At 46.2% G+C, this 23304-nt stretch overlaps 1 protein-coding gene and 1 non-coding gene across 9 annotated transcripts in view; both read left to right on the forward strand.

The window, feature by feature from the left end:
- Nucleotides 1-23304, forward strand: part of TUBD1 (tubulin delta 1) — a 95057-nt gene that overhangs the window by 22502 nt on the left and 49251 nt on the right. For 4 of the 8 annotated variants that reach the window (XM_005583880.4, XM_005583882.4, XM_065532367.1 and 1 more), the window contains 3 exons: nt 1394-1534; nt 4862-5045; nt 9614-10311. In XM_005583880.4, the coding sequence (XP_005583937.3) occupies nt 1394-1534; nt 4862-5045; nt 9614-9716 (428 nt within the window). In that variant the 3' untranslated portion in view covers nt 9717-10311. Of the gene's footprint in view, nt 1-1393; nt 1535-4861; nt 5046-9613; nt 10312-23304 lie in introns of those variants that run through there. The other 4 variants (XM_065532365.2, XM_065532368.2, XM_065532366.2 and 1 more) reach the window with 1 other exon arrangement.
- Nucleotides 22034-22140, forward strand: LOC123569579 (U6 spliceosomal RNA). The gene has a single exon (XR_006693401.2). It is a non-coding gene; the product is annotated as a U6 spliceosomal RNA (small nuclear RNA).

The following is a 23304-nucleotide window of genomic DNA, read 5'->3' on the forward strand; positions in this document are numbered from 1 at the left end:
TTTTTTGTATTTTTAGTGGAGATGGGGTTTCACCATGTTGGCCAGGCTGGTCTTGAACTCCTCACCTCAAGTGATCCGCCTGCCTCAGCCTCCCAAAGTGCTAAGATTACAGGCGTGAGCCACCATGCCTGGCCTTGAAGTTAATGCCTTTCGTGACCTAGCTTTGGAAGTTATTTCTGCAACATCCTTTTGGTTAAGGTCAGCCCTCTGCAGTGTGAGAGCATACTCCCCCAGGGCTTGAATACCAGGAAGCGAAGATGATTGGGGTCATGTTGGAGGCTGACTGCTGTTCTCTGCGCTGTCCCTAAGTCATGTCCTCCCACATGCACGGTACATTCTTCCCCTCCCAAGGCCCCCAATAGTTACATACCATTAGCACATTGGTCCAAAATCTTATCCTCCAAAAGCAGCATGGATTCATACTCCTCAAGTGAGACTTCTCGCACTGTCACCCAGGCTGGAGTGCAGTGGCATGATCACAGCTCTCTGTAGCCTTGACCTCCTGGGCTTAGGCAATTCTCCCCACTCAGTTTCTCCGGTAGCTGGAACTATAGGTGCATGCCACAGATGCCAGACTAATTTTTGTATTTTTTTTTAGAAGAGGAGACCACTATTTTGTCCAGGCTGGTCTTGAACTCTTGGGCTCAAGAGATCCTCCCACCATAGCGTACCAAAGTGCTAGGATTACAGGCATGAGCCATCACACCCATCCTAAGATATCTTGTACTCAAAGATAGCCCTTTGAGTACAATTTTTTGCCCCAACAAACTCTAGTGGAATAGGCATAGGAGAATTGATAGACCCTCCCTTTTAGACAGGAAAAATAATGCCTATAGTCCTAGATACATGGGAGGACAAGGCGGGAGGATCATTGGAGCCCCGGAGTTTGAGGCTGCAGTGAGCTATGATCACACATGTGAATAGCCACTGCACTCCAGCCTGGGTGGCATAACGAGACCCTGTCCAAAAAAAACTAATATACACATTCCACAAGACCATTTTCCTTCTCTTGTTCAGAGCCATTTATAAAATCTCTTGCTTTTGGGCTGGGTGCAGTGGCTCACGCCTGTAATCCCAGCACTTTGGGAGGCTGAGGCAGGCAGATCATTTGAAGTCAGGAGTTCGAGACCAGCCTGGCCAACATGGTGAAACCCCGTCTCTACTAAAAATGCAAAAAAAATTAGCTGGGTGTGATGGCACACACCTTTAATCCTGTCTACCCAGCTACTGGGGGAGACTGAGGCAGGAGAATCGCTTGAACCCGGGAGATGGAGGTTGCAGTGAGCCAAGATCACGCCACTTCACTTCAGCCTAGGCAACAGAGTGAGACTCCATCTCAGAAAACTAAGTAAATAAAATAAAATCTCTTGCTTTTTTTTTTTTCTTTTGGTAGGTATTGATTGGCATGTGCGGCCTCCTTTATCAGGACTTCCTTCTCTTGGTAAAATGTCTCTCAACAAGGACCTGCATTTTAACACTTCCATTGCTAACTTGGTCATTCTTCGTGGGAAAGATGTGCAAAGTGCAGATGTGGGTAAGAAATTCAGGTGAAAATTAAGATTTACATTTTGCACATGTACATGCTATATGGTACAAATGGTTTTTTAAAAGTCCCTGTATTCTTGGAGAAAGGAAAGTAATAACTATGTGTTTTAGTGGCAAAATTTGACCATGGTATCAGTTAGTATGTGACTAGACACCAATATAGAAGTGGTTTAAACAAGATAAAAGTATAACTCCTTTAGCCGGGTGTGGTAGCACATGCATATAGTCCCAGTTACTTGGGAGGCTGAGGCAGAAGGATAGCTTGAACCTAGGAGGTCAAGGCTCCAGTGAGCCATCATTGTGGCACTGCCCTCCAGCCTAAGCAACAGAGCAAGACCCTGTCTCTATTTAAAAAAAAAGAATTGTATTCTGAACATCTGGCTGCCCTGTCACCCTTACTTTCTCATCTGGCTGCCTCCTTATAGAAATGAGCAGAGGCCGGGCGCGGTGGCTCAAGCCTGTAATCCCAGCACTTTGGGAGGCCGAGACGGGCGGATCACGAGGTCAGGAGATCGAGACCATCCTGGCTAATATGGTGAAACCCCGTCTCTACTAAAAATACAAAAAACTAGCCGGGCGAGGTGGTGGGCGCCTGTAGTCCCAGCTACTCGGGAGGCTGAGGCAGGAGAATGGCGTAAACCTGGGAGGCGGAGCTTGCAGTGAGCTGAGATCCGGCCACTGCACTTTGAGACTCCGTCTCAAAAAAAAAAAAAGAAATGAGCAGAGAAGGACCTGCCTCCTTTCCTGTTTTGTTTTTTTGTTTTTTGTTTTTTGTTTTTTGAGACGGGGCTCACTCTGTTGCTCAGGCTGGAGTGCAGTGGTGTGATCTCGGCTCCCTGCAACCTCCACCTCCCAAGTTCAAGCAGTTCTGCTGCCTCAGCCTCCTGAGTAGCTGAGATTACAAGTGTGCGCCACCACGCCTGGCTAATTTTTGTATTTTTACTAGAGACGGGGTTTCTCCATGTTGGCCTGACTGGTCTCAAACTCCTGACCTCAGGTGATCCGCCCACCTCGGCCTCCCAAAGTGTTGGGATTATAGGCTTGAGCCACTGTGCCTGGCCAGGCATGCCTCCTTTTCTGAAAGTCCCATATCACACTTGAATTTCTGTCCCATTGACTGGGACTGAGTTCTGGGCCACACCTCACTGCAATTTCAGTTAAAGTTTAGGGGAATTGATACTAAGGAAGAAGGGGTGAACAGGAATTGCTAAGGAGCAGGAATTGCTGGACAACCAGTTGTATCTGTGACAAGCATTTTGTTACAAATTTTTCAGGAAGTTGAAAGAGCATTATTCTTTTTGTGTGTGTGTGAGACAGAGTCTCATTCTGTCACCCAGGCTGGAGTGCCGTAGTGCAATCTCAGCTCACTGCAACCTCTGCCTCAGCTTCCCAAGTAGCTGGGATTACAGGCGTGCGCCACCACGCCTGATTGATTTTTGTATTTTTAGTACAGATGGGGTTTGACCATATTGACCAGGCTGGTCTCAAACTCCAGACCTCAAGTGATCCATCCGCCTCGGCCTCCCATAGTGCTGGGATTACAGGTGTGAGCCACTGTGCCTGGCTGAAAGGGCGTTATTCTTATTAGCCTTGTTTTTCTTTTTTTTTTTTTTTTTTTTTTTTTTTTTCTGAGACGGAGTCTCGCTCTGTCGCCCAGGCTGGAGTGCAGTGGCGCGATCTCGGCTCACTGCAAGCTCCGCCTCCCAGGTTCACGCCATTCTCCTGCCTCAGCCTCCCGAGTAGCTGGGACTACAGGCGCCCACAACCGCGCCCGGCTAATTTTTTGTATTTTTAGTAGAGACGGGGTTTCACCGTGGTCTCGATCTCCTGACCTTGTGATCCGCCCGCCTCGGCCTCCCAAAGTGCTGGGATTACAGGCGTGAGCCACCGCGCCCAGCAGCCTTGTTTTTCTATGGCGATTTTCTGGGTTCATTTTATCATGACTTCAGCAAGTATCATGTTTGCTACTTCTTGTTGTGATACAAAGAAAACCAAGGCCTAGCATAGTGGCACGCATGTGTAATCCCAGCACTTTGGCAGGCTAAGTCAGGAGGATCGCTTGAGGCTAGGAGTTTGAAACCAGCCTGGACAACATAGCAAGACCCCATCTCTACAAAGAATTTTAAACTTTAGCCAAGTATAGTGGTGCACACCTGTAGTCCCAACTACTAGGGAGACTGAGGCAGGAGGATCACTTGAACCCAGGAGTTTGAGGCTGCAGTGACCAATGACAGTGGTGCCACTGCACTCCAGCCCGGGTGACAGAGACCCATTATCAAACAGAAAAAAGAAAACTGAACAATCTAGACCTTGTAATGTCCCTCAGAGAAAGAACAAATAATAGTATAAAATAGGGCCAGGCACAGTGGCTCTCACCTGTAATCCCAGCACTTTGGCAGAGGTGGGATGATTGCTTGGGCCCAGAAGTTTGAGACCAGCTTGGGCAACATAGTGAAATGCCATCTCTACAAAAAATAAAAATATTAGGCGTGGTGGCATGGGCCTGTAGTCCCAGCTACTTGGGAGGCTGAGGTGGGAGGATCACTTAAGGGCAGGAGGTGAAGGCTGCAGTGAGAGCTGTGATAGTGCCTCTGCACACCAGCCTGGTGACAGACTAAGATCCTGTCTCAAAAAAAAAAAAAAAAAAAAAATTAGCATTATATTACTTTTGGATAAATCGTCCATATTCATTGTATAGAAAAAAAAGGGGGCCAGTGCAGTGGCTTATCCCTATAATCCTAGCACTTTGAGAGGCTGAGGCAGGTGGATCACTTGAGGCCAGGAGTTCGAGACCAGCCTGGCCAACATGGTGAAACCCCATCTCTACAAAAAGTACAAAAATTAGCTGGGCATGGTAGCAGGCACCTGTAATCCCAGCTACTTAGGAGGCTAAGGCGGGAGGATTGCTTGAGCCCAGGAAGTAGAGGTTGCAGTGAGCCAACATCATGCCACTGCACCCCAGCCTGGGCAACAGAGTGAGACCCTGTCTCAAAAAAAAAAAAAAAAAGTGTAATAATTCATACCTTTCAGAAAAGTGTTAAGAAGAATGCACACCACCATGTGTAGCTAATTTTGTTTTTAGTAGAGACGAGGTTTTACTGTGTTGCCCAGGCTGGTCTCGAACTCCTGAGCTCAAGCGATCTACCCTCCTCTGCCTCCCAAAGTGCTGGGAGTCACCGCGCCAGCCAACACAAGTTTTAAAAGGCAAAATAAAAGATCTCTGATGAAGTAGACAAGAAAATATCTGTTTGTTTATTCATTTTCACAATTACTAATTTATGCTATAAAAAGACGGCTTATCTTGTTTTTACTCTAGAGGGATTTAAAGATCCAGCTCTCTACACTTCCTGGTTAGAACCTGTTAATGCTTTCAACGTGTGGAAAACCCAGCGGGCCTTTAGCAAGTATGAGAAGTCTGCAGTGTTGGTCAGCAATAGCCAGTTCTTAGTAAAACCACTTGATATGATTGTCGGGAAGGCATGGAATATGTTTGCTTCAAAGTAAGTATAAAATAAGTCTACAAACTTTTCTTTTTTTTTTTTTTTTGAAACAGAGTCTCGCTCTGTTGCCCGGGTTGGAGTGCAGTGGTATGACCTCGGCTCACTGCAAGCTCCGCCTCCCGGGTTTAAGCGATTCTCCTGCTGCAGCCTACTAAGTAGCTGGGATTACAGGCTCCCACTACCACCCCCAGCTAATTTTTATATTTTTAGTAGAGGCAGGGTTTCACCATGTTGCTCAGGCTTGTCTCGAACTTCTGACCTCGGAATCCGCCTACCTCGGCCTCCGAAAGTGCTGGGATTACAGGCATGAGCCACCGCGCACGGCAGCCTTTCTAACCTTTAAGCAGATACTGTAGCGTTAAAGCATGAGGTATGATCTCGAGGAAGCATGGTTACCACTGTGTAGGTGTGAAGGTGTGAAGCCTTGGGCACGTGATTTCAGGCTTCATTGCCTCATCTGTGTAAGAGGGTCCTAACTGAGGAAATTTCTGGTGAGGATTAGATAAGATAATCTTGTAAAACAGCTAGTACTGTGCCGGGCTAGTAAATGCTCAGTAATTGTTTGACATTATTAAAGTAGAATTTTATTATAAAGCAGGGAAAATAAGATAGTTTTCAAAAATAAGATCTGGCTGGGCACCGTGGCTCACACCTGTAATCCCAGCACTTTGGGAGGCTGAGGCGAGCAGATCGGCTGAGGTCAGGAGTTCAAGACAAGCCTGGCCAACATGGTGAAACCCCATCTCTATTAAAAATACAAAAATTAGCTTGGCATGGTGGTGGGTGCCTGTAATCCCAGCTACTTGGGAGGCTGAGGCAGGAGAATTGCTTGAATCCAGAAGGTAGAGGTTGCAGAGAGCCAAAACTATGCCATTGCACTCCAGCCTGGGCGACAAGAGTGAGACTCCATCTAAAAAAAAAATGAAATTAAAAAAAAAAAAAGGCCAGGTGCGATGGCTCACACCTGTAATCCCAGCACTTTGGGAGGCCAAGGTGGGCGGATCACAAGGTCTGGAGATGGAGACCATCCTGGCTAACATGGTGAAACCCCATCTCTACTAAAAGTACAAAAAATCAGCTGGGTGTGGTGGTGGGCACCTGTAGTCTCAGCTACTCGGGAGGCTGAGGCAGGAGAATGGCGTGAACCCAGGAGGTGGAGCTTGCAGTGAGCCGAGATTGTGCCACTGCACTCCAGCCTGGGCGACAAGCAAGACTCCGTCTAAAAGTAAAAATAAATAAATAGATAAATCCTTGGGAGACTGGAAGATCCTCATGTTCCTCAATAAGATATATGATTAAATTCAACTCAGTTTGATACTAAGAAATGTCTACTTCATACTAACATGTTTTAGCAGATTTCTTGATCTCTACCAGTTACTTAAGTCAAAGCAGAATTCTTCAAATGACTGGACAAGGCTTCTAACTATCTTTTTCTTTTTTTTTTTTTTTTGAGATGGAGTTTCGCTCTTGTTGCCCAGGCTGGAGTGTAGTGGCGTGATCTCGGTTCACTGTGACCTCTGCCTCCCGGGTTCAAGCGATTCTCCTGCCTCAGCCTCCCAAGTAGCTGGGATTACAGGCATGCCCCACTACACTCAGCTAATTTTTTTGTTTTTAGTAGAGACAGGGTTTCTCCATGTTGGTCAGGCTGATCTCAAACTCCTGACCTCAGGTGATCTGCCCGCCTTGGCCTCCCAAGGTGCTGGGATTACCAGCATGAGCTACTGTGCCCAGCCACCTATAACTTTCATTAGCTCGGATACCCCAGGGCCCAACCATCCTGCGTGTGACCAGTCCATAAAACCCCACTCGGGCTGGGCATGGTGGCTCACGCCTGTAATCCCAGCACTTTGGGAGGCCAAGGCTGGTGAATCACAAGATCAGGAGTTTGAGACCAGCCTGGCCAACATGGTGAAACCCCGTCTCTACTGAAAATACAAAAAGTAGTTGGGCATGGTGGCAGGCACCTGTAATCCCAGCTACTGGGGAGGCTGAGGCAGGAGAATGGCTTGAACCCAGGAGGTGGAGGTTGTGAGCAGAGATTGTGCCACTGCATTCCAGCCCAGGCAACAGTGCGAGACTCTGTCTCAAAAAAAAAACCCCACTCCACAGGGCCGTGAACTCCGTCCTTTTTTGGTGTCATTCCCGTCCTACTCTCATTAAATGGTAGCAGCCATTATGATGTCAATTTAATTCATGTCTGCCCTTGATATTCTTTTTGTACATGATTTTTGTGCCTCAGAACATTTGCAAGGAGCAGTCAGGCGTGGTGGCTCACGCTTGTAATCCCAGCACTTTGGAAGGCCAAGGCAGGTGGATCACTTGAAGCCAGGAATTCAAGACCAGCCTGGCCAACATGGTGAAACCCCACCTCTACTAAAAATACAAAAATTAGCCTGGTGTGGTGGCGCGCACCTGTAAAACCAGCTACTTGGGAGGCTGAGTCACAAGAATTGCTTCAACTCAGGAAGCAGAGGTTATGGTGAGCCGAGATCACACCACTGTACTCCATCCTGGGTGACAGAGCAAAACCCTGTCTCAAAAAACAAACAAACAAAAAAGAAAGCATTTGTGGTGTGGGAGGGATTAAGAGGACCACCCTGGCATAACTACAAATTAAATGTCCTGAGAGCACCTGGGAGGCTTCACTCCATTCCTAGAACTGGATTGATGTGTTCTCTAGTTTCAAGCCTTATATGAAACTTCTCAGGTACTTTTCAGAGTTTATACTGAATATAGGGTGTTATGTATATACTGAGTAGATAGCCAGATCTGAACATGCTGCTCTTTCCTGGGTGCCTCTTCTTTGCCAGTTTTTTGGACACTAAAAATACAGGGAGCTTGACATAAATTTTGAAAGTTCAGAGGCCGGGCGCGGTGGCTCAAGCCTGTAATCCCAGCACTTTGGGAGGCCGAGATGGGCGGATCACGAGGTCAGGAGATCGAGACCATCCTGGCTAACACGGTGAAACCCCGTCTCTACTAAGAAATACAAAAAATAGCCGGGCGAGGTGGCAGCGCCTGTAGTCCCAGTTACTCGGGAGGCTGAGGCGGGAGAATGGCGTGAACCCGGGAGGCGGAGCTTGCAGTGAGCTGAGATCCGGCCACTGCACTCCAGCCTGGGCTACAGAGCGAGACTCCGTCTCAAAAAAAAAAAAAAAAAAAAAAAAAGAAAGTTCAGGCCGGGCACGGTGGCTTATACCTGTAATCCCAGTAATTTAGGAGGCCAAGGCGGGCGGTTCACCTGAGGTCAGGAGTTCGAGACCAGCCTAATTAACATGGAGAACATGGAGAAACCCTGTCTCTACTAAAAATACAAAAGCAGCTGGGTGTGGTGGTGCATTCCTGTAATCCCAGCTACCCGGGAGGCTGAGGCAGTCGAATCACTTGAACCCAGAAGGCGAAGGTTGCAGTGAGTGGAGATCACGCCATTGTACTCCAGCCTAAGCAACAAGAGCAAAACTCTGTCACACACACACACACACACACACACACACACACAAAAGAAAAAAGAAGGACTGGGCACGGTGGCTCACATTTGTAATCTCAGCACTTTGGGAGGCTGAGGCAGGTGGATCACGAAGTCAGGAGTTCGAGACCAGCCTGGCCAATATGGTGAAACCCTGTCTCTACTAAAAATACAAAAATTAGCTGGGCGTCATGGCATGTGCCTGCAGTCCCAACTACTCAGGAGGCTGAGGCAAGAGAATCGCTTGAACCTGGGAGGCGGAGGTTGCAGTGAGCCGAGATCACGCCACTGCACTCCAGCCTGGGCAACAGAGCGAGACTCAAAAAAAAAAAACAAAAAACGGGCCGGGCGCGGTGGCTCACGCCTGTAATCCCAGCACTTAGGGAGGCCGAGACGGGCGGATCACGAGGTCAGGAGATCGAGACCAGCCTGACTAACACAGTGAAACCCCGTCTCTACCAAAAAAAAAAAATACAAAAAACTAGCCGGGCGAGGTGGCGGGCGCCTGTAGTCCCAGTTACTCGGGAGGCTGAGGCGGGAGAATGGCGTGAACCCGGGAGGCGGAGCTTGCAGTGAGCTGAGATCCGGCCACTGCACTCCAGCCTGGGTGACAGAGTGAGACTCTGTCTCAAAAAAAAAAGAAAAAAAAAAAAAAAAAAAAAAAAAAAAACGGGCCTGATGCAGTGACTCACGCCTATAATCCCAGCACTTTGGGAGGCTGAGTCGGGAGTTCAAGACTATCCTGGCTAACATGGCGAAACCCCATCTCTACTAAAAACAAAAAATTAGCCCGGTGTGGTGGCGGGCACCTGTAATCCCGGCTACTTGGTGGGGGCTGAGGCAGGAGAATGGTGTGAACCCGGGAAGCGGAGCCTGCAGTGAACTGAGATTTCTCCACTGTACTCCAGCCTGGGCAATAGTGCAAGATTCTGTCTCAAAAAAAAAAGTTCACTAATCTTTGGAGTAAACAAAGCAAATGTAAGACTTCTGAAAGATGTGATCTTCAAATGTTCATGAGCTAGAAAAGGTCTGTTTATTGTTGAAGAGCTACTCATTTGCCTGACATTTTTTATTTTGTAATTTCTGGGTTTTTTTCCACCAGAGCCTACATTCATCAGTACACAAAATTTGGAATTGAAGAGGAGGACTTTTTAGACAGTTTCACGTCATTAGAGCAGGTTGTTGCCAGTTACTGTAACCTCTGATCTTGAACAATGGGAAAAGTACCTTAGGGCATTTTTGGACTAAAATATTTTCAATACTATTTTCTCTGTAAAGTTTTCAAAGTTCCATTCTGTTAAAGTAACCACGTAGAATGCTGAGTCTGTTCTGCATATTATGCCCACAGAAAAGGAAGAAAACTTTTTAAATGGAGAATCGCATGTTTTTCAATGAAAACATCCACTTGGTATTTCATTTGTAAGAAAAAAATGGTGCTTTTCTAAAGAACTTTGGGGAAACAATTTGCTGAGATGTTGGGACTCTGGAACTAGCCAAGAAAAGAGAATATTCTCTACATGTTCCTAAATCTTCCTTCTTTACTCCAAAAACAACTCACAAAGCATGAACCAAACTTTCACAGCATAATTTCAAGCTAAGGAATTGTAATTCTGTACTTAATATATTCATGTTTGAAATGAATGCTTTGAACCACAGGAGGGAGATGTTGTCAAATGCTACAGTGTGAACATGTATTTTGAATATTCTGTAACAGGGTAAGAGTTTCCACTCAAAGCAGCTATTTAAAAATAAATATGAGGATTTTGGTAATAAATGCTTATGCCTAACTACAAAAGCAAATAGGTAAATGTGTACTTAGTGTGCTTTTCTTCAACTTTTTGGGCATGAGAAAATTGGGTCAGATTTTGTTTTGGATCCTGGAATGCCAGAGCAGAAATTGATTTTATTCAATTATTGCTTTAAAATTACTTATAATGGGCTGGGCATGGTAGCTCACATCTGTAATCCCAACACTTTGGGAGGGCAAGGTGGGAGGATCACTTGAGGCCAAGAGTTTGAGACCAGCCTGAGCAATACAGTAAGACCCCCATCTCTACAAAACAAAATTTTTAATTAGCTGGGTGTAGTGGCAGACACTTGTGGTCCAAGCTACTCTGGAAGTTTGGGTGGGAGGATCACTTGAGCCCTGGGAGGTCGAGGCTGCAGTGAACTGATACCGTGCCTCTGCATTCCAGCCAGGGTGACAGAGTAAGGCTGTCTCAAAAAAAAAAAAAAAAAAAAAAAGAAATTACTTACAGGTATTCAGCTGGTATGGATGATGGTTATATGCTTTTCAGTAAAAGGGATAAGAATTTTCACCTAAATTTTTCACTAAGTTAAGAAAATTATCACCAAGGAAATATAATTACTTGATGAAATTGACACACAAGATATGGGTTTCACCCAAGACAAAACATGCTTGGAAATTGACAACTGAGTTTGAAGGGAATGTTGTATTTCCATAAAACACATCACATGCAATATATTAACGAATGTAAAATGAGAAACAAATAGGAACATTTGCCCTTTCTGCCAAATCTACCAGTAGTGACTTTTATATGGAAAAATGACAGTTCACAGCTTCACTGGTTCTTCCTTTTCTTTCCATATGGAAATGATTACCTTTTTGCTGTTTTTCTTATCAACTGTTGCTATGATTTAAAATACTGAACCAGATCTTATTTCTAAGGAATGTAAAAAGTGGTCTGTTCTGCTGCTAAAAGGCACACCCCACTGCTGCGTTTCATTAACCCCAGTATACTTGAAAAATAATTAGATCATAATTTTTACAAAACAAGTTAAAGTAATTGTTTAAGCATTGAAAAGATCCACAGACTGAAACAATTTCCCAGACTAAACCAGCACTCATGAAGATCTGTAACTGAGTGTCTCACCAGGGGTCAATGCGATTCTGAGGAACCTTGCTAGAAGTTAACTTGAAAGAAAGTCATAAGTTGAAATCATTTGATATTTGAGAAAATTCATGAGGTACCAATAGGGGCAAGTATATTTCTAATTTGGCAACTCATGGAATCATTAGCAGGTGAATATTAGAAGCAAATCCCAACTAGACAGAGCTCTGGGTCCATTTGCTTATGCTATTTGACCCTTTTTCATGATCCACAATTGCATTATTTGATATGTAAGGTTACCTATTATATATATATGTGTGTGTGTGTGTGTATATATATATATATATATATATATATTTTTTTTTTTTTTTTGGAGACAGGGTCTCGCTCTGTCACCCAGGCTGGAGTGCAGTAGCATGATCTCAGCTCAACCTCCCAGCTCAAGCAATCCTCCCACCTTAGCCTCACTAATAACTGGGACTATCGGTGTGCACCACCATGCCCAGCTAATTTTTGTATTTTTGGTACAGATGATGTTTCCCCATGTTGCCCAGGCTGGTTTCAAACTCCTAGGCTCAGGCCATCCACCTGCCTCGGCCTCCCAAAGTGCCGAGATTACAGGCATGAGCCACCATACCTGGCCAATACCTAAATATTTTAAAGCTTGGGTTAAAACATTTACATGGAAAATAATTTTTTTCTTGTCTACTTGGAATAACAAAATTTTTGCTCTTAAAGTTGTGATTTTAAGTTAAAAATTAACACCAAGATGCTGATGTCAAAGCTTCCAAATGGGGTGGCATTGGAAATGTACTTTGATTTGTGTGGAGATAATGGCCAGTCAGCCAGGACAACATTGGCTGTCTTAGCTCCTGGGTGCACAGATCCAGAAAACTTTGAAAGTGTAATTTCTTAGATTGTGAGGTAACTGGCATATTATGTTGTCAGACATTATCCTGCAGAGCCAGAATGCACCCCTATGGACAATGAGCACAGTGTGAATGCAAACTCTTTCTTATTGTCAAGCTCTTTCTCTCTTATCTTCCCCAATCTGTGCTTTTCTCAAGAGCTTAAGCTGTAGAACCTGTTTTTTCCCATGCATTCGCCACTTCCAGCCCTGGGATGTCCCCGAAAACTCTCCTCCCCCATCGGCTGTTACTATTCAATCTACAACATCTTTCAACATCTTTCTCCTATATTTTACCCATCACTTAGAACTCACTAAGTATGCCAACAATTCACTATTATCAGTCAATTCATCCATTCAACCAGTATCTATTCAGTGCCAGGCACTGAGGAAGACGTTAGGGATACAGGGATCAGTGCTACCTTGTCTGAATGAAGAAGCTTCTTGGGATGTTTAGTGCTACAATCCTAGCTTCCTAATTATTGCTTGTTATCTTGCCTGTGTGCATATTCACATTTTTTCCAGGAAAGGATGTGGTCCAAGAAAGAACAGTGAACTCAGAGCTCTGGTCTGGGCTAGATTTAAGTGTTGAAATGTCTCTTCACTGGCTCCGTAGGCTCTATAAACTCTGCTTTGCAGTGTACATACCAGTGATTCTTCTCCTGACCACCATGTGTATCACACTTGAATTCCTGTCCAAAATTTTCTTTTAAAACATACTGCATATGTCCCTAACCCACTGTCTTCTCTACTGAGCCCTAAGTTTGGCAGATACCCCTTTCTTGTTCTGCCACCTACCCACCAAATATAGCTTTAACCACTAGCTTGCCATTTTGGGCCAATAATCTTTTATTTTATTTTATTTTATTTGTTTTTTTTTTTTTGAGATAGGGTCTCACTCTCTTGCCCAAGCTGGAGTGCAGTGGTGCAATAATGGCTCACTGCAGCCTCAACCTCTGAAGCTCAAGTGATCCTCCTGCCTCAGCCTCCTGAGTAGCTGGGGCTACAGTGATACACCACTACACTTGGCTAAATTTTTTATTTTTAGTAGAGATGAGGTCTGACTATGTTGCCCAGGCTGGTCTCAAACTTCGAGGCTCAAGTAATCCTCCTACCTTGGCCTCCCAATGGCCCTCCCTCCTGGGATTACAGGTGTGAGCCACCGTGCCTGGCCAACCAACAGTCATTTATGTGAAGAGATATTTCCTCAACTATATCAATCATACTGTTTCCTATGGGTTTGAGGAATGTGAGCTAAAAGAAAACTGGCTTTAGCCAGGCACGGTGACTCATGCCTGTAATCCCAGCACTTTGGGAGGCTGAGGCGGGTGGATCACCTGAGAGCGGGAGTTTGAGACCAGCCTGGCCAACATGGTGAAACCCCAGCTCTACTAAAAATACAAAAAATTAGCTGGGTGTGGTGATGCACATCTGTAATTCCAGCTACTCGGGAGGCTGAGGCAGGAAAATTGCTTGAACCCGGGAGGCGGAGGTTGCAATGAGCTGAGATCGTGCCACTACGTTCCAGCCTGAGCAACAGAGCAAGACTCCATCTCAAAAAAAAAAAAAAAAAAGCAAAAAACCGGCTTTATATTTTTAACTAAATAACTTCCTACTCCTACACCCTAAAATGTCTCAGATGATGCAATGTCAATCTTATTAATAGATGGAAAACCATTTCCGCAAGCAGGAATGCTTGCACAAGGAGTTAAGATAAACAACGTAAATATTTCAAGTTTCTGGGAAACATAATGTCAGGTCAGTGTATGGTGTTCCAGCTGTGGAAAAGGGGAAAAGATACAAAGTCCTAACCATTTAGACTCTAGGGAGCTAGTGAAACAGGAAGAGATGAAAAGAAAGATCGGGGAATTGATGATGCCCTCAAAGAACTGCTAAAAAAGAAACTTGATGGGTTTTAAATTATAAACTTTACCTAATATAAACCAAAAATAAAATTCTAAGCCTTCGAACATCTGAATGGATCCCTCATGTTGGCAAGGGCATTCCAAAGCTAACCTGAAAGGCCATGACGGAAAGGGGGTGGAGTCCAAAATTCACTTTTGGAATTCCTGATAGAACAGACTCTTAAGTCTGGTAACAAACATTTACACTCATTGTTCTCTCCTTCCAAAGCCTGCTACCTGGAGGCTTCATCTGCATAAAACCTTCGTCTCCACAACCCCTTATCTTAACCCAGACATTCCAAAGTTTTTACACAATAATGTAACTCTTTCAGTCCATTAACATTTTTTTTTTGAGACAGTCTTGCTCTGTCACCCAGGCTGGAGTGCAGTGGTGTGATCTCGGGTCACTGCAACCTCTGCCTCCCAGGTTCAAGCGATCCTCCTGCCTCAGCCTCCTGAGTAGCTGGGATTACAGGCCCATGCCAAAACACCCAGCTAATTTTTTTTTTTTTTTAGTAGAGATGGGGTTTAGTAGAGACGAGGCCTCCCACAGTACTGGGATTATAGCTATGAACCACCGTGCCTGGCCTTCATTATTATTATTTTTGAGACAGTCTTACTTTGTCGCCCAGGCTGGAGTGCAGTGGCACAATCATGGCTCACTGCAGCCTTGACCTCCTCCGGCTCCAGCCATCCTCCCACCTCTGTCTCCCGAGTAGCTGGGACCACAGCTGTGTGCTGCAACGCTCTGCTAATGTTTGTATTTTTTACACAGACAGGGTTTTCTTCATTTTTACCAGGCTGGTCTCAAACTCCTGAGCTCAAGCAATCCACCTGCCTCAGCCTCCCAAAGTGCTGGGATTACAGACATGAGCCACTGCACCTGACCTCACTTTTTCTTTCCTTTTTTTTTTTTTTTTTTTTGAGACAGAGTCTCAGTCTGTCACCCAGGCTAGAATGCAGTGGCACAATCTTGGCTCACTGCAACCTCTACCTCCTGAGCTCAAGCAATCCTCCCACCTCAGCCTCCTGAGTAGCTGGGACTACAAGCAGGCACCACCATGCTTGGCTAATTTTTAAATATTTTGTAGAGACGAGGTTTCATTATATTGTCCGGGCTGGTCTCAAACTCCTGGGCTCAAGTGATCTTGCCACTTCAGCCTCCTAAAGTGCTGGGATGACAGGTGTGAGCAACTGTGTCCAGCCCTTTTTTATGCTTTTTGAAACATAGCAAGTAAATTGTTTGTTGTTACTGTTTTTGAGACAGTTTTGCTCTTGTTGTCCAGACTGGAGTGCAATGGTGCAATCTCGGCTCACCGCAACCTCTGCCTCCTGGGCTCAAATGATTTTGCCACCTCAGCCTCCTAAGTAGCTGGGATTACAGGCATGCGCCACCACGCCCAGCTAATTTTGTATTTTTAGTAGAGACGGGGTTATTCCATGTTGGTCAGGCTGGTCTCAAACTCCCAACCTCAAGGTGATCCACCCGCCTCAGCCTCCCAAAGCGCTAGGGTTATAGGCATGAGCCACCGAGACTGGCAGTAAATTGTTTTAAAATTAGATATATGGGTTGCAGTGTAGTTCTATGAGACACGCTGTTCTAAACATTTCAGGAGCAAACTGCTGGGAATTGTGGGAACTGGAGCTGAACAGAATTTGTCCTTACTAGGTGAGAGGTCATGGGAACATGATAGTAAGAAACATGACATAAGGCAAAAGATGGGAGTTTCCTTTCTAATGAAAAAAGGCCTTTGCTTAAGCTCGACTCTTGCGATGAGTATGAAAGAGGCAGGATGTGAGCTTAATTCAACAAACATGCACTGAACACCTGCAAGGAAGGACACTGTGCTAGGGCGGGGTAATAATGAGTTAGACCTGGCCTCCGGCCACTAGGAGGCCACCACTTGGCATATTCTTTGCTGCAGAGCATATACCTGACTCATGGTAAAGACTCCATGTTTACTGAACAGATTAACACCAACGTCTAAAAACTCTGGAAGAAATGTAAAGCAGCAACACTACAGGCACACAGTGAATTAAGCCCTTCAAGGCCGCATTATGAGACAATTTGAAGAGCGGAGGAATGTCTGGTAAATGAGAAGATGGTAATAAGCAGTAGTAAGAGGCATCTTTGGGCCAGTCGCGGTGGCTGACGCCTGTAATCCCAGCACTTTGAGGGGTTGAGGTAGGCAGATCACTTGAGGCAAGGAGTTTGAAACCAGCCTGTGGGCCGGGCGCGGTGGCTCAAGCCTGTAATCCCAGCACTTTGGGAGGCCGAGACGGGCGGATCACGAGGTCAGGAGATCGAGACCATCCTGGCTAACACAGTGAAACCCCGTCTCTACTAAAAAGTACAAAAAACTAGCCGGGCGAGGTGGTGGGCGCCTGTAGTCCCAGCTACTCGGGAGGCTGAGGCAGGAGAATGGCGTGAACCCGGGAGGCGGAGCTTGCAGTGAGCTGAGATCATGCCACTGCACTCCAGCCTGCGCCACAGAGCGAGACTCCGTCTCAAAAAAAAAAAAAAAAAAAAAAAACCCAGCCTGGCCAACATGGTAAAACCCATCTCTACTAAAAATACAAAAATTAGCCTGGCATGGTGGCTTACGCGCCTGTAATCCCAGCACTTTGGGAGGCTGAGGTGGGCAGATAACTTGAGGTCAGGAGTTCGAGACCAGCCTGGCCACTATAGTGAAACCGTGTCTCTACTAAAAATACAAAACTTAGCAAAGTGTGGTGGCGTGCACCTATAATCCAGCTACTCTGGAGGTGGAGGCATGAGAATTGCTTGAGCCTGGGGTGGCGGAGGTTGCAGTGAGCCAAGATCGCGCCAGTGCACTCCAGCCTGGACAACAGAGTGAGACTCTGTCTTTAAAAAAAAAATTATTCTGTAAATTGTCACACAGATGGGGTTTAGGAACTCCTGGACCATCCAGGTTCATCCAGGTGGCACAGGAAGAAGGGAGAAATTAAAGATTAACTTTGGGGTCTTGACTGTCTCAACATTTTCTTTTTTTTTTTTTTTTTTTTTTTTTTGAGACGGAGTCTCGCTCTGTCGCCCAGGCTGGAGTGCAGTAGCGCGATCTCGGTTCACTGCAAGCTCTGCCTCCCGGGTTTACGCCATTCTCCTGCCTCAGCCTCCCGAGTAGCTGGGACTACAGGCGCCCGCCACCTCGCCCGGCTAATTTTTTTTTTTCGTTTTTTTTAGTAGAGACGGGGTTTCACCGTGTTAGCCAGGATGGTCTCGATCTCCTGACCTCATGATCCGCCCGTCTCGGCCTCCCAAAGTGCTGGGATTACAGGCTTGAGCCACCGCGCCCGGCCAACTGTCTCAACATCTTCCCTGCCTACTCCAGGGAAGACTAATAAATATACCACAAAACATAAATGAAGTAGTCTAAAAAGAAGTATATAAAGTAGGAAAACTTTTGTGTATGAAAGAAGTTTTTACTTCGTCCTACAGAGACCAGGGGGTCTTTTATGCTCAGATGAATTCTTTATAATTGAAAAGAAAATGCAGAACATCTGAAAACTCCTTTGATCTCTTACATTTTTCTAAAAGCAGTGACCCCCCCTTTTCCTTCTGAAATTGTGCAAAGTACTTTCATACACACTTTCTACCAGGAAGGCATCTCATTATGTCTGATTCCATCAGAAAGCCGGGAACAGTGACACCCCAGTCCTCCCAGGCTTTGAGAACGACGCACCCACGTGGGAGTGGAACATACAAGCAGATCTCTCCCTCTGAACTCTCGTGCTCCTGGAGAGTGGTGTCATTGTGGTCATATGTTGTTTATTCTGAGCTCCTAGCCAGCCAACTTCAATAAGCAATAACTCATTTACTGAAACATGTAAACAGCCTCAGCACCAAAGCAGCCAAATGGAAAGCCGCCTGGACCACATGCTCCAGAAGGTGTAACAAAGTCATGATTCTGCCTTCTGGCTTGGCAAAGGCAGTTGGGAAGATGCCCTCACGCTGACTTAGGAGCACTCCTGACCTCTGGGTTCTAGGTGGCAGCCACTGCTGTCTAGGCTAGCACTGCTGGAATCTTGGACTCCGGTAGAAACATACAGGAAATCACATTGCCAAACTTTTCTCCTTATAAAGACAGATGATCTCTCCAGGAACTACCATCCTCTCAGTTCTAAAAGGGAGGGGCCATTGGTTAAGCCAGCAGGATACTGGGGAGAGGAATTTCAAAAGTTTACTGTGGCCCTAAGGTCCAGTCACAGTGCTAGCTCTTTAACAACAGCACCACATAACAAGGCTTAAGGACATACTACCCTGGAGAATTCTCTGAAGAAGTCCAGCTTATTCACTGACAGAAGTTACGGTGTGGTGTCAAGAACGGCACATTCACTAGGAATTTAGGAGTTAGGAAACCTGAGATACAGACATATTACAGGCCCCACCATCCTTATTGGTCATTATCGCCCCTCCACATGTTCAAAACAGAGTAGTCTGTCTTCCTCAGACTTGCCTCCTTTATATTCCTGGCATGGTGATGGGCACTGCTGTCTTTTCAGGGGCTCTTTGGGTCCTTCTTTGCCTTTTTTTTTTTTTTTTTTTCTCTCAGATGTAGTCTCTCTCTGTTACCCAGGCTGGAATACAGTGGCGCAATCTCGGCTCACTGCAACCTCTGCCTCCTGGGATTCAAGTGATCCTCCCATCTCAACCCCCCCAGTAGCTGGAGCCACAGTAGAGTTCCAACCTGCCCAGCTAATTTTTTTTTTTTTTTTTTTTTTGAGTCTCACTCTTGTTGCCCAGGCTAGGGTGCAATAGCGCGATCTTGGCTCACCACAACCTCCGCCTCCTGGGTTCAAGCAATTCTCCTGCCTCAGCCTCCTGAGTAGCTGGGGTTACAGGCACCTGTTCCCACCCCCGGCTAATTTTTGTATTTTTAGTAGAGATGGAGTTTCACCATGTTGGGCAGGCTGGTCTCGAACTCTTGACCTCAGGTTATCTGCCTGTCTCAGCCTGCCAAAGTGTTGGGATTACAGGCATGAGCCACCACGCCTGGCCAGTATGCAGTTGTTTTTTTTAAAAATATTAGTAGCTGTCTTTTTAAGGAATAGAATGGGAGGCAGTTTTGCCCTAAGCAGTTCCCAGCTTGACTTTTCTCTGGCTTAGTGATTTTGGGGTCCCAAGATTTATTTTCTTTTTATCGGACTTACGTTCTAGTGTGGCAAGCAGCCCAAAGGCAAGAAAATAGACAAACTAGTTGTGAATTAGTTCGGTACTTTAAGGAAACTAAACAGCGAGCTAAGGCAGAGCTACAGAGGACTCGGGTGGAAAACGTGATCCTGTCTTTCTCCCCACCCTACACAGAGCCCCCTATTTGTTCTTTCCTGGTGTCTGAGTTTTTTTCTGGTTAGAATACCTTTTGTTTCACTACCCCTACCTTGTCAATTCAAATACTACTCCCCTCAGGAAACTTTTGTTTTTCTGTTTGTTTGAGAGGGTCTCACTTTGTCCCTGGTCAACCAGGCTGGAGTGCAGTGGTGCAATCTTGGCTCACTGCAACCTCTGCCTCCCGGGTTCAAGCGATCCTCATGCCTCAGCCTCCCGAGTAGCTGGGATTATAGACATGCACCACCAGGCCCAGCTAACTTGTATTTTTAGTAGAGACAGGGTTTTGCCATGTTGGACCAGGCTGGTCTTGAACTCCTGGCAACAAGTGATCCTCCCGCCTCATCCTCTTAAAGTGCTGGGATTATAGGCATGAGCCATGGTGCCCAGCCCTGTATTCACTTTTTTTTTTTTTGAGACGGAGTCTCGCTCTGTCGCCCAGGCTGGAGTGCAGTGGCCGGATCTCAGCTCACTGCAAGCTCCGCCTCCCGGCGGGTTCACGCCATTCTCCTGCCTCAGCCTCCCGAGTAGCTGGGACTACAGGCGCCCGCCACCTCGCCCGGCTAGTTTTTTGTATTTTTTTAGTAGAGACGGGGTTTCACCGTGTTAGCCAGGATAGTCTCGATCTCCTGACCTCGTGATCCACCCGTCTCAGCCTCCCAAAGTGCTGGGATTACAGGCTTGAGCCACCGCGCCCGGCCTGTATTCACTTTTTAAATCCCCACTGGTGTGAGGTGCTGTGAAGAAGAGACAAAGGACGATACAGATCTCCCTCCAGGAGCCTGCAGTCTTCTTAGGGATTTTATGCCTGTATACAGATAACTATCATACAGAGTGAGGTGAGGGCCATAAGAAAAGAAGTGTGACGAGATCATTGCTGACGAGGAAAGATCAGAACAGGGTTTCCTAGCCAAGTGCAGTGGCTCACACCCGTAATTCCAGTGCTTTGGGAGGCCGAGGCAGGTGGATTGATTGAGCTCACGAGTTTAAAACCAGCGTGGCCAACGTGGTGAAACCCTGTCTCTACTAAAAAAAAAAAAATACAGAAATTAGCTGGCTGCGGTGGCGCAGTCCTGTAGTCCCAGCTACTGGCGGGGAGTGGGGCGACTGTGGTGGGAGGATTGCTTGAGCCTGGGAGGTGGAGGTTGCAGTCAGCTGTGGCTGTGATCGTACCACTGTACTTTATCTTGGGCAACTGAGTGGAACCCTGTCTCAAAACAAAACCCAAACTCAAGACATTAGTTTTTCTTTTTCATTGAAAAAGGAAAAAAAAGGACGGTAGAAATAGAAATTACTTTTACCCGGCCGGGCGCGGTGGCTCAAGCCTGTAATCCCAGCACTTTGGGAGGCCGAGACGGGCGGATCACAAGGTCAGGAGATCGAGACCATCCTGGCTAACACGGTGAAACCCCGTCTCTACTAAAAAATACAAAAAACTAGCCGGGCGAGGTGGCGGGCGCCTGTAGTCCCAGCTACTCGGGAGGCTGAGGCAGGAGAATGGCGGGAACCCGGGAGGCGGAGCTTGCAGTGAGCTGAGATCCGGCCACAGCACTCCAGCCTGGGTGACAGAGCAAGACTCCGTCTCAAAAAAAAAAAAAAAAAAAAAGAAATTACTTTTACCCAAGTGTGGTGGTGAGTGCCTCTAGTCCCAGCTACTCGGGAGACTGAGGCGGGAGGATGATTTGAGCCCGGGAGTTGGAGTCTGGCCTGGGCAACTTGGGAGACCCTGTCTCCTTAAAACAAACAAACAAAAAACCTTGCTTTTAAATCATAATTAGAGTAAACACCACTCTGGGAATCTGCTGACATGGATGGCTAAGAATGGAGCTGGCTTTTTCCAACCCTGTGATACAGAGAAGTGTAAAGGCTGCTCATCTATTTAAATAGCAAAAATTCAGGTTGTGGCCTTGATTTTCTGTTATCTTCCTTTCTTCATCAACTACCTGTGATCACAAGATGAAACAAGCATGCTGAAGCTTGGACTTTTGCACCAATTTCTACAGAACAGAGTGGTTCAGAGCCAGAAGGCCTCTGCTGCCCGCTCTGCTTCCTTGTTTCCCTTGACAAATTACTGAACCACCCTGCATTAATTTCCTCATGGCGTTGTTAAGTACAATACATGTGAAACAGGCCTGAAAATAATGCCTGGTACAAAGCAAACAATCATTATCAAAAGTTGTAGTAATCCACTGTGCTTCCTGGTACAGGGCAGGCCAGAGTTCCTGGGAGCTAATCTTGATTGCTGGTGTTCCGTGTGGTTGTTGTGTACAAAGAAATTACCACAGAGGGAACATGGAGGTGGGAAAGGGCTGGTGCAATGGGCAGAATGAAGAGGTGTCTGAAGAACCAACAACATGACACTAGGCAGGAACGTCTGGCAGCTCTGAGAGAGGTTTAGCAATCCTTACTCAAGTGCAAGTGACTGTGAGGTGCACTAAAAAGTGAAGGGCAGAGAAAAGCCTCCTTGTCTTAGTCTCAGCCTTCATCTTTTTAACTAATGAAAAGAAGCTGGGGGCTCGCTTTGGCAGCACATACACCAAAATCGGAACAACATACAGAAGATTAGCACGGCCCCTGCACAAGAATGACACTCAAATTTGTGTTCCGGGTGCGGTGCTTCATGCTTGTAATCCCAGCACTTTGGGAGGCCGAGGCAGGTGGATCACCTGAGGTTAGGAGTTTGAGACCAGCCTGGCCAACACGATGAAACCCTGTCTCTACTGAAAAAAATTACAAAAATTTAACTGAGTGTGGGGGCATGCACCTGTAATACCAGCTACTCGAGAGGCTGAGGCAGGAGAATCGCTTTGAACCCGGGAGGTGGAGGCTGTAGTGAGCCGAGATTGCGCCACTGCACTCCAGCTTTGGCAACAAGAGTGAAACTCCATCTCAAAAGAAAAAAAAAAAAGTTGGGAAAAACATGGTTCTCCAGGGCCGTGGCGAGCCAAGCTTCCGCACTACTGCCAAGAGGAGTGAACTTGAGCTGCTTTTTGTTTCCTCCACACAACATGGTGAGGAGCCAAAGGAAGACAGTGATCTAAGTCATTCCCCACCTTCAGGCGGCACCATCCCTGTTTGCAAATCCCTAACTGCCTCACTCCCCTGCAGCATTTTTTCCCCACTAGAAACAGACAGGAACAAAATTAAGCAATGTTGATTACTGCTTCAGTCAAAAGTGGTCTGAAGGGAAAAGCTGATGTGTTTTGTCCCCCAAAGGGAATAGATGGCCTTGAAGGAAAATGCCACATTTGGATTAGATTTGTGGTAGGGGAGGAGTGACCTGCCAAGGGCTCCTTGAATAAACAAAACTTCCTCAAAGGGCTTTGGATGGAGGTCATCAAAGCAAGATGCACAGAAAGATCCTCCTCCCTGGTAACTCTCCAGGGATGGCTGACTGTGCGCTTACATAGGTAGCTCAGGGGTCCCACTTGAAGTCAGTTGCCCAGAATAAGCCAGAGCCTGCCCCCTCAAGAATTCAGGAATGTGGTTTCCAATGCAAATAAAGGCTAAATTGTAGAAACAGTGCTGGAGTGTGTTCAAGCCCTCCCTCTAGGTCCTCTGAGTCATTTGGAAATGGTTAACAAACAGGTCGGACACCTGGGTTGATTACTGCTGAAGGGGATTTCCACACAAACCCTATACTGTAAAATCATCCTCTTGCCTTCCCAAAGCAATTCAGTTCCACTTTCTAGACCGAATGTGCCTTAAAGATTCCAAATGTCCTAAATCAGATCCTAGGGTTCCTAAATTAGAGCAGCAACTGCTGCTGACACAAAGAAACAA

The sequence above is a fragment of the Macaca fascicularis genome, chromosome 16, assembly GCF_037993035.2.
Source record: "Macaca fascicularis isolate 582-1 chromosome 16, T2T-MFA8v1.1".
NCBI lineage: Eukaryota > Metazoa > Chordata > Mammalia > Primates > Cercopithecidae > Macaca > Macaca fascicularis.